The 10656-nt window shown below is 42.1% G+C and overlaps 1 protein-coding gene across 1 annotated transcript; it reads right to left on the bottom strand.

Moving 5' to 3' along the window:
- Positions 1-4872: 4872 nt before the first annotated feature.
- Positions 4873-8070, bottom strand: LOC149173313 (uncharacterized). Its single transcript, XM_089426654.1, has one exon. It carries the CDS (start codon positions 8068-8070, stop codon positions 4873-4875), a length of 3198 nt encoding a protein of 1065 aa, XP_089282780.1.
- Between the last annotated feature and the right edge of the window lie 2586 nt (positions 8071-10656).

Below are 10656 nucleotides of genomic sequence, written 5' to 3'. Positions count from 1 at the left end.
TGGTCTTGCTTGATGGTTCAATGCATGTGTTCCTTTCACTTGTTGCTTGATATGCTTGGTACGTCCATCCAGCTGTAAGCAAGTCTTCTAGCATGTGCACTCCTCTTTCATCTCGTTCTCGTCTCGCCATGATTTATCAGTGTACATGTTCTTGCAATCCAATCATGACGGGATGACATCAAATCCAAAACCTCCTTGTCCAACATGATGCATTGTTCTCGTGTTCCAGGTCATAGGGAGGGAGGAAAACTCACCAAGACAACGCAGAGCGCATTTCAAGCTGGAATGAGGGACTCTGGGAGGCCAACCTGCACAGTTGGGAAAAACTGCGTAGTGACCACTGGGAGGAAGAATTGCACTATGAAGGTCACCAATGTCACCTGCAAGGTGGGACCCTTAAGGGGGGAACTTTTGCACAGTTCCTGGAAGGAAGACAAGATATAATTGCAGGGGACAACTGGCTATTTCTGCATAGTTTCTAGAGGGAAGACCAAGCATTGTTGCAAAGGGACAACTAGGCAGTTCTCCACAGTTTCTAAGAGGAGTGCAGGACAGAGCTGCAAGGGACCTGCTGAGCATGACTACGCAATTTCTTAGAGCAGTGCAAAACATGAAGCAGAGGGTCAACTGGGAATGTCTGCACAGTTTTGGAGAACAGTTCAGAGAAAGGCAGTAGAGGACCTGTTGGGCATGTTTGTGCAATTTCTGAGGGTAGTGTAGAGCAAGGAAGCATAGGACTAGCTCGACATGTCTACATAGTTTTGGAGAATAGTGTAGACCCAGGTCAAAGAGCAGTGTAGGCTTCCGGGAGACAAGAAGGAGGCTTGATGACTGTGCTTGAGAAATGAGTAGTTCAGTTGGGACATGGAGGCAATCTTTTGCATAGACTCGGGAAGTAGATAGGTTGCTCACCTTCGAGATTGCACAATGTAGCTAACCTGGGGGAAATCCTCAAGCACTCTGCAGTTCTGGGCAGCAGAGCAAGGTCGCTGAGGGTTGAGACCACACAATGTAGCTCATTCGGGGTCCAGTGAAAGAGGGTTGTTGGGTTGGACATATTTTTAGGAAAATGACCAAGTGTTGAAAGCAAGTGAACTTCTGTAGACTTGACATTGTGATCACACACTTAGCATACTTTGACGATGAGACAACACAGACCACCAGTACAACAAGAAAAACAATGCCCTCGGTGAGACTGTCTTACAGCTAAGAGCAACAAGTGCGACACTTAAGATAGACCTTCGAACGACCGTGACGACACTTGCGTGAAAATGATTACATATTTTTGTGTGAGTACAATAGATGTTTACATAGCGAAGACAACCCAAACACACAAAGACAAACCTTCAAACTCACTAGAAAATGATTGCAAGCATGACAAAGCAATCAATATGCCAAAAGATGATTGTTGGTCAAACAAGAAAAAGGGTGGAAATACCTCACAATAGCTCATGGGGTGAGCTCACGTGTTTTCAACCATCAAAGGAAAAACCAAGGAAGGCTCCAAAATTTGGACGCAAGCCAAAATTTTGGAGGGTGTTGCAGCCGCTACAACGTGGTCATTAGTCAATTTCAATTTTCAATGCTAGTTTGTTGATATATCACTCTACTTCAACGATATGCATCAATTCAAGTCCTTTTCATATTTCTATACTCACAAACCATTATTACATTGTGTGGGACTTGGTCTTGATTCTTGACATTTTATGACAAAATTGGAGTTGATATGAAATTTGAAAACCCAAAGAGAACAATTGTCGCTGCAATTCATTGAGAAGCACATCGTCATTGTCATTTATGATGGCTCTGGTTTACTTCTGATTCCTTGAATATGGGACATCATATTTTTAGCTTTATTGCTTGCTTTAATTTAGATTTAATAAGTTATGATTTTGGGTCAATGAAAACTTCCAAGAGTACAACTTCTTCATGTTTCTAATTCCAATAAAAATGAGAAGTTATATTTTGTTGGAGAAAATCAACATCTATCATGTAAAACTTTAATGAGATTCTTAAATGGTAAGTCTCATATGCCCATTTTTATTGTTTTATATTTCTTCACATTTTTGTTTTAGTTTTTTTTGGGAACCGGTTCCCCCAAGGGAAGTTTTGGGGCTAAAAGCCCATGTTTTGGGACAAATTTTGTAATAAGTTGTAAAGTCTCCGCATTTTGTTGTCGTGGAGCACAAAGGTGTCAAAATTCATAAAGGGTTGTCCGCCCTTATTTTGTGAAATGTAAAGTCAGCTATAAAGATCTACCCATGGTCCGCAGACTATGGGATTGTATAAAAAAGAGCTAAGTAAGTAAGCTCTAAGAAGGGGGTAGACAAATTTTGGAGTCTTTATAGAGAAGTCTAAGTGTTTTCAGTCTTAGCGTAGGTAGAGGCTCTGCAACTGAGTGCGCAGAGGCCTAGGATGGAAGTCCACAGTTGAGGACGTGAACCCCTGCAGCTATGTGTGCAGGGCGAATAGAGTCTATATTAATTTGAAGATATCAATAAAGAGAAGTATTCTGCAAATTATGTGTATTTATTTCTTTTTAATGCATCTGGTTATATTCCGTTTGGGTTCAATTTGCAATGTTCATGTGATGCGCAAATGTATGTGATTGTATTGGTTAATTAAACACAAGTAAGGATATCAGTTTACGCGGCGCTAACTGTGGTTGATTAGTAAGATAAGTAAAACACTAAATATAACTTCGGAACATATACAATACGTTGTCATAGCAGTGCAGAAGTACCTAGATCATAGGTTAAGGCTGTGCAAAGGTCAATCGTACACATTCGTGGAGGTACTGAAGAGCGGAATAAAGGGTAGACTAACGGAGCCCTAAAGCTTAGTGACCTACACAACAATAGAAACATAGGGTCTAAACTGTCATCACAACCATCTCAGGGTGCGAAAACTTGGTTCCAACATCCCCCCATACTACTTCGGGTGAAACTTCAGTCCGTGCTCCACGGGCTGATGCCGAAAGGGTCAGTAGTGTAGGGATTTTCTTGGCTAACTAATGCTCAACCTGGGTCAGGCCCCACAAAACCAACAGTTTTATTTTTAGTTTTGTTAATCTTAAACTTTGTTTTGCAAGACTTAAAGATTTGTTTCACACCCCTGCTTGCTTAGATTTGGCACTCATTCTCCTTGTTGCTTGATTTCAAGTTTTGGAGAGCAGTTATAATGTTCATAAACTCAACTAAATTTGGGAGTCTCTAAACTTTTAGTTTGTTTTATAGGCATTTCTTTTATTAGGAAAATGTTAAGATGTCCTTATGAAACAATAAAATTTTCAAAGGGAAGAAAATTCTCATTTACGTCATGACTGTTATTCACCTTACAGTTTGAGAACCTAATTTCTTATAACTTTGGAAGATAGACTTTACTAAAATATCAACATAAGACACACACTCATGGTTTTATTATTTTACTCTTTGTTGAGACATTTTTATAGTTTTTTTTTTTTTGTAAGCTGTGGTAGATCTATTAATTATAAACATATAAAAGTACAAAACAAAGGAGCCTCAATCTGCCCTGAGGGGAAACCAGATCTGTTGGCTCCTATCCTTCCGAGAGTCAATGAAGTCATCATTTTGAGCTTTGTTCAGTATCACAAGACCAAAAAACCTCTTTCCCCCAATTGTCCAAAAAGTAAACCAGTTTTTCTCAGACCTACTGTTCCTACCCAGAGAACGATTCATATCTACTATAGACCCACAAAACATTTTCATATCTACTATAGACCCAAAAAACAGAAAATTAGCTTTCTAAACAGAAAAAGAAACAGGGGACCAGCCTTTTAATTCTCTGCATATCCACGATCCCTTGCGTTGCTGTCTTTGTCTTTCTTCATCTCCGTCAGCATTGTTTTAATTTCTTTGAGGAGATTGTTCTGCTGTCGCACCAGCTCCTCCAGGCTTGCAGCTTCCTGTTTTGCAATCGTTGATGCTTGCGCAATCTCCAGCATTTCCGACGCCACCTGCTCCAGGGCTTTGGCAAGGAGGTGTTTGAGGACCCAATATGTATGCAGGGCACGGCGGTACAGAGTTAGGGTCTGGCAGAGTTAGCCTGCCAGAGTTAGGGTCTGGCAGCTGCGAGGCCCATTCGTTCATTTCCGGGTCTGAGGCCTCTTCTAGAACCCTCACCTCCATCGCGTCCATGATGTTTCTGATGTCTGCATTGGTCTCCAAATTGTATGCTTGTTCCGCTTCATACATTGCTGTGTTGGTCGTCCTGTTACTCCTCCTTCTCCTTTTCGGCGTCCTGTTACCTTCGTCTGCGCTTGTGGGTTGCCTGGTTTGACCTCTTCCCCTCTGCTCTTGTTTCTTATGCCCTCTTTCTTTTCTAACTTGCCCCGGTCCCCTGCTGCTCTGCCCAGAATCGAACTGTTTCCCTTTGCAGTCTTCTCCTTGCCTGTAGTCCATCTCTTCAGAGCTCTCTATTTCAATTCTCACGCAGTCTTGCTCAAAGTGCCTTCCCTCTGCCGCTTCCTTTCCTTTTTGGCCCGCTATCCCCCTCCGGTCACTCATTGTCGAGCGTTTGAGTCGCTGGTTGCTATCTCTCTTCCAGAACTCCTCTGCTTTCGCCACCTTTCTCGTGTTACTAATGCCTGTCATTCTTCCTTTGTTTCCCCTTATACCTGTCTCGCCACCTTTGTTTGAATGATGGGATTTCTTCCCGCTTCGACTGGCGTCTTTACTTCGCATGATGTCTGTTGTAATGGGAATCGTTTTTTGTTTTGGGCGTCGTCCCTGTCTTGCTGCAAAATCATTAATTTCTGTTGTCCGTAATTTAAATGTGCCGTCCTTCTGTCCTCTCCGATTTTCCGCCTGCTCTTGCCAATTACGCCCACTCCCGATCCACGCGGGGTGAAGATTATCCTTGTCCTGCATCATTAATATCACTGCCAATCAGCTGCTTTAGCCCTTCCCATTTCGCCAGCGTGGACTGAGTTATCCAGCTGTCATCGATTCTATCCGTTGGTTCCTTGCACCCCCAATTTGCAAGGCAATATGCGGGTTTATTACCTTCCCTTCGAACATGCGAAGTGATTTTATAATCTATCCCTGGCAGCATCTCTCCTATGTCCCAGACTATGTTTGCGTTCCTCCAGCTTGTCACCACTTTCTCCCAATTCTTCCCTTGAATTAGTTTCCGGATCGTCTCAATGACCAGGGTGGAGTCTCCCTCGATTTCAACCTTCCTGTATGCGTTTCGTCTGGCAATTTTGAGACCGTGGTAGACAGCCATAAACTCTGCCTCATTATTGGTCATGGTTCCTCCATTTTCCGCATATATCCACTCTGTCTCCCCTTGTTCATTTCTGAATATTCCGCCAAACCCCGCTGGACCCGGGTTGCCTTTCGCAGCGCCATCAAAATTGAGTTTCATGAACCCTTCTGGAGGCTTTCTAAACACTGTATTACTTTGATTCGCTAAAGGTTGTCTCTTATTAGTTTCCCGATGATAAATCATTCCCTGCTCTAGGTTCAATTTCTTTAAGATGGTTGTCTCTGCTTCCGAGGTTTTCCAGTCCTCATCGGCCCAGTTCTCCGCTAAAATTGATTCTCGAACTTGACTCAGCGTACGCTTCCACACCTCCTCTGGCCCTGTTGACTTCCCTCTGAAAATTCGGTTGTTTCTCTCCTTCCACAAATTCCAGATGTTAAAACCCACAGTGACACTCCACGCTCTTCTAACTATTTTGCTATGGAATTTACTTTCTCCCCAATCCCTTATGGTTTGAATTATGTCATTCGGGTTTCTATTTGTTGTGGAGAACAGATGTAACGTTTTTTCCCACTGGAATTGCGCCACACTACAGCCGTTAAGGAGGTGTTCCTGCTCTTCCATAGCCGAATCACAGAGATGACATCTTGATGGGCCATAAAAACCTCTTTTTTGGATTCTATCCCACGTTAGAATTCTCTTTCTTCCTACCAGCCAGGCAAACAATTTAACCTTTGGCCACCATTTTGTTCTCCAAATCTGTTTCCAGATTTGGTCTTCCTCTCCCTGATCTTGCTGGGTTTTTGCTTTGTAGGCCTCCTTTATAGTAAAGATCCCTTTTATGCCTTTGCCCCAGCGTAGTATGTCTCTACCATCTCTTCTCTTTATTTTCCTAGAGTCCAATTCCTTTCCAAAGGTTGTTTTTTGTTCTTCGGTTGCACTCCTTTCCCATTCCTCCAAAGGTTTCCAGTGTCGCCATTCCTCATTGCCTTGCTCAGCAATCCAGTAATCATTAACCGTGATTAGGTTTCTGTGCATACCTATTCTTTGGAGTTCTTGCATACCTTGAAGATTCACCATTTTCTCTCGTTGTTGCCAGGCTTCATCCCAAAACCTCGCTATCTGTCCACCTTTGATTTCCCAGAATATATTACTGTCCACTAAGTCTCTGTTTTGAATGGATAAGTTCCATATATCTGATCCCCGAGGCATATCTTGCTTCCTGATAATTTCTTCCGGATTGTTGGGCATATTATATTTAATTGTCCAGATTTCCTTCCAAAGATCCTGTCCTCCTTGTAACCATCTCCAACGTAACTTGGCTGCTAATACCTGATTCAGAGTCCCTGGGTCTCTGAGGCCTAAACCTCCCTTATCCTTGGGTTTGGTTAGGCTCTCCCAAGAACATAGTGCCCACTTCTTTTCTTGCTTCGGTCCTCCCCATAGAAACTTTCTGTACATCTCTACGAGTTTATTGCATATTCCTTTAGGAGCATTCATCACTGATAGGGAGTAAATCGGTATTGCCTGAATGGTGGCTTTAAGAAGAACCACCCTTGCTGCTAAGTTCAGAGCTCGGAAAGTCCAGTTTTCCATTCTCTTCAGGATTTTCTCAATGATATTTTTCCAGTTCCCTATCCTGATGGTTGATGAGTCTAACATTGTGCCTAAATACTTGGTCGGGAGCACTCCCTTCCGATATCCCAGGACTCTGGTTAGATGATTCTGTATAGGTTCCGCTATGTTGAAGAAGAAAGTTCTGGATTTCTCATTATTGACCTCCATCCCTGTGCCTTCCATAAATACCTCGAGAATTTTTTTTATCCTTTTCACTTCTCTCAGGGTTGCTTTGCAGTAGATCATTATGTCGTCCACAAACTGTTGGTGGGTGACAGTGGTTTGATTTCCCCATAATCTGAGCCCTTGAATGTTTCTGTCCCTTAATTCTTTTTTAAAATATCTGCCTAAACCTTCTGCTGCAATGATGAAAAGAAAGGGAGATAAAGGGTCCCCTTGTCTGAGGCCTCTTGTTGCATTGAATGTTGTTGTAGGCGCTCCATTTAGCAAGATGGAGAAATTCGGAGTAGAGATCATGCTTAGCACCCAATTTACCCATCTATCACAGAATCCGAAAGCTTTAAGGATCGTTGTTAAGTACTTCCAGCTTAGCCTATCATAGGCCTTCGATAGGTCTAATTTGATCAGCATGCCCTTTTCTTTTTTTGTTTTCAGCGTGTGAATTACTTCCTGAGCCACCACTAGCCCGTCCAAGATCTGTCTCCCTTCAACAAACCCGGTTTGCTCTGGGGAAATAATACTTGGAAGAATCAGTTTCAGTCTCTGAGCTACTATGGACGCCACAATCTTATAAATGACATTACAGAGGGCTATAGGTCTGAATCCATCAGCTTGGTCTGCCTGATTAGTTTTAGGAATAAGTGTCAGAAGGGTAGCATTTATTCCTGGCCATATTCTTTGATTTATCCTTGCTTCCTCTACAACTTCCACTACTTCATCAGCAATAAAGTGCCACCCAGCTTGGAAGAATTCAACAGTGTACCCGTCTGGTCCAGGAGCTTTATTTCTCTTCATGTTTTTGACAATCTCCTCCACTTCTTCCTTCGTAATTTTCCTCATTAGAGCCTGATTTTGGTCTCTTGTCACTACTTGTGGTATTTCTCTGCTTATCTTGGCTATGGCCTCTGTTCTGTTCGATTGTGGTTCCTTCAATATATCTTTGAAGTGGTTAACCAACACTTTTTCAATTTCTTCCTGTTGAAGAACTCTTTGTCCTTCTTTGTTTTTTATTGAGAATATTTTGTTGCCTTGGCGATGTTGGACCATGGCTTTGTGGAAAAACTTAGTGTTCCTTTCTCCCTCCCTGAGCCATTGAACCCTTGATTTCTGTTTCAATAGAATCTCTTCTTGTTTCCTTCTTTCTTCAAGCTGATTCAGAATCATCCCTTCTGCTTTTGTTCTCTCTTCCTGTATACCTTCTAAGATGTCCATTTGTTGTAGTTCTTCCATTTTCTGTTCCAATCTCTGTTTTTCTTCTATAATATTCCCGAATTCTTCTTTGTTCCATTTCTTTAATTTGATCTTCATTTCCTTCAGCTTGAGTTGAAAAGTATGCATCTTATTTTTGCCCCTTTGTTCACTCGTTCGCCACCATTCTTCTAATTTGTCCATCAATCCTTCATTTCTTAGCCAAAAGGCTTCGAATCTGAAGGGTTTGTTGGGGGGCCTTTTCTTTAGGTCTATTTCTAGTTTGATTGGCCAATGGTCCGATCCTGCAACAGGTAGGATTGAGGCTTCGATGAATACATCCTTTATCATTATTTGTTCTGAGATTAAGAATCGGTCGAGGCGCGAAGCTATTTGACTAGCTCCTCCCCTTCGATTGTTCCAAGTGTGATTTCCATTTATGGTTTGGATATCAATCAGTTTTTGTTCTCTTATTAAGTCTCCAAATTGTTCCGAAACCTTATCCAGTCTCCTTGTTCCTCCTCTTTTTTCCCCTGGGGCTTTAATCAGGTTAAAATCTCCACCTACAATCCACTGTTTTCCTGGCATCAAGCATCTTAATGCTTTTAAATTCTGCAAGAAGTTTTCCTTTTCATTCTGAATGTGCGGGCCATACACCCCTGTAACAATGACCTCCTCCGTTGATCCTATTATGTTAGCTGTTCCTGTTAGAATTCTTGGGAAACTCATCCAGTTACTAAACTGTATTTCTTCTGGATTCCAGATTATTACCAGTCCGCCAGCGCTTCCAATAGCATCCTGTCCCATCATTTCATACCTATTTCTGTTTCTGTTTAAAATTTCTCTCATCTTCTCAGTACTTACTTTGGTTTCTTGTACTATCATTATACTGGGTTTTTCTTTTTTCAATCTCTCATTTAGATACCTTTGTTTGCCTCTGCTATTGAGGCCTCTTATATTCCAGGTTGTGATAATCATCTTAACAGTTTTGGGGGGGTTTGGAATACCTCTGAAAGGGGTATTACTCTTCCTGAACTTACAAGCGCCTCTCCTACATCTTGTATTGTTTCACTCATGGGTCTTCTCCCTCTTTTTTTCCCGCCTTTGCCAGCGCTGCCCGCTCCTATGTTTTGTTTCTCTGTTTTTTGACTTTCCCTCTCATCTGTTATTCCCTTTTTTTCCTTGTATCTTTGAAAAGCTTCTTTATACCTCTGCTTCTGTTCTTCTGGAATAAATCGTTCATCAAGCCTCCTCCATTCTTGTATCAGTTTCGCCATTTCTTGTTCTTCCTCTTCTCCTTTCGTGCGATGTGTGTCTATCTCCATTTCTCCTTGGTCCTCTTGGGTTTCGCTTAGGCTTTCTGTCCTTTGTTCCTTATTCCTTTTATCTTTTCCTTTGCTTGCATTTTCGCCAATTACCTCCATTTCTTCCATTTCTTCTTCCTCACTTGCCTCTGTCTCGATACCTTCTTCCTGCAGAACTGTAAACTTGTTTTGTGTTTCAGTTTTGAGGGTTTCCTTTTGCTTTCCCATCGGCATCCTTTTATTACCTCTTCTTCTCCTCCTTTGGATTTCTCGGAAATCCTCTTCTTCTACCTCTGTTGGCCTTTTTGCAGTTCTTCTTGCTATCTCTGCTTCCCTTTCTTTTTCAGCTTGCATTATGGGGCAATCTCTGACTAAATGGCCATACTCGTGGCATCTTCTACAGCGGAATGGGATATGTTCGTAATCAATGGTTTGATTCCACATCTCATCATGATATTCCAGTTCAATAGAGTCTGGAAGAGGTTCTTTTATGTTCATGTAAGCACATATTCTAGCATAGGTATTATATTTTCCTCGCTTAGTTGATTCGGCCACTTTAACAAAAGAGCCTATTGAGTTTCCAATACCTTTGAGGATCTCTGGATCCCAAAATTCTGATGGTAAGCCAAAAAGTCTTATCCATATTGGGACAACTAACAGTTTTTCCTTGTCTGGGTTGTAGCATTCGACCCAGTGTCTCATGAACAGCCCCGCATTGTTCATGAAGTAGGGACCTTCCTCAAAGATCCGAGTCCTATCTTCTAGATTAGAAAATATGACTGTGAAATACCCCTTCGCTCCCAACTTGACTTCTACATGTCCTTTTGGTTTCCATTTCAGATGGATCCATCTCATAAGATCCCTCTCAGCTGGCCAATATCCTATGAATTTACAGATCAAAGCATAATCTCTCATGTATGTTCTGTAGTTTTCTAATTTATTGGGCGGGATTACAAACCTTGGTGTGTTCGTTGATCTTGGTAGGCATTTGCTTTGGATTCCTACTCGTCTTTGCGCTCCAGCTTCTGAAGTCTCCCCTGCGGTGGTTCGATCTCCTTCATCTTTCCTTTCTTTCCTTGCTTCTCCGGTTATTACTTCTTTATAGGAGGGGATCTCTCCCCTCCCTGACTCCATCCCCATT

Source organism: Pinus tabuliformis, chromosome 4_2 (assembly GCF_031772625.1).
Source record: "Pinus tabuliformis cultivar Carrire ecotype Pingquan chromosome 4_2, CPIR1, whole genome shotgun sequence".
In the NCBI taxonomy this organism is placed as follows: domain Eukaryota; kingdom Viridiplantae; phylum Streptophyta; class Pinopsida; order Pinales; family Pinaceae; genus Pinus; species Pinus tabuliformis.
The sequence above is the reverse complement of the archived record's forward strand: the minus strand, read 5'-3'. Positions and strand labels throughout refer to the sequence as shown.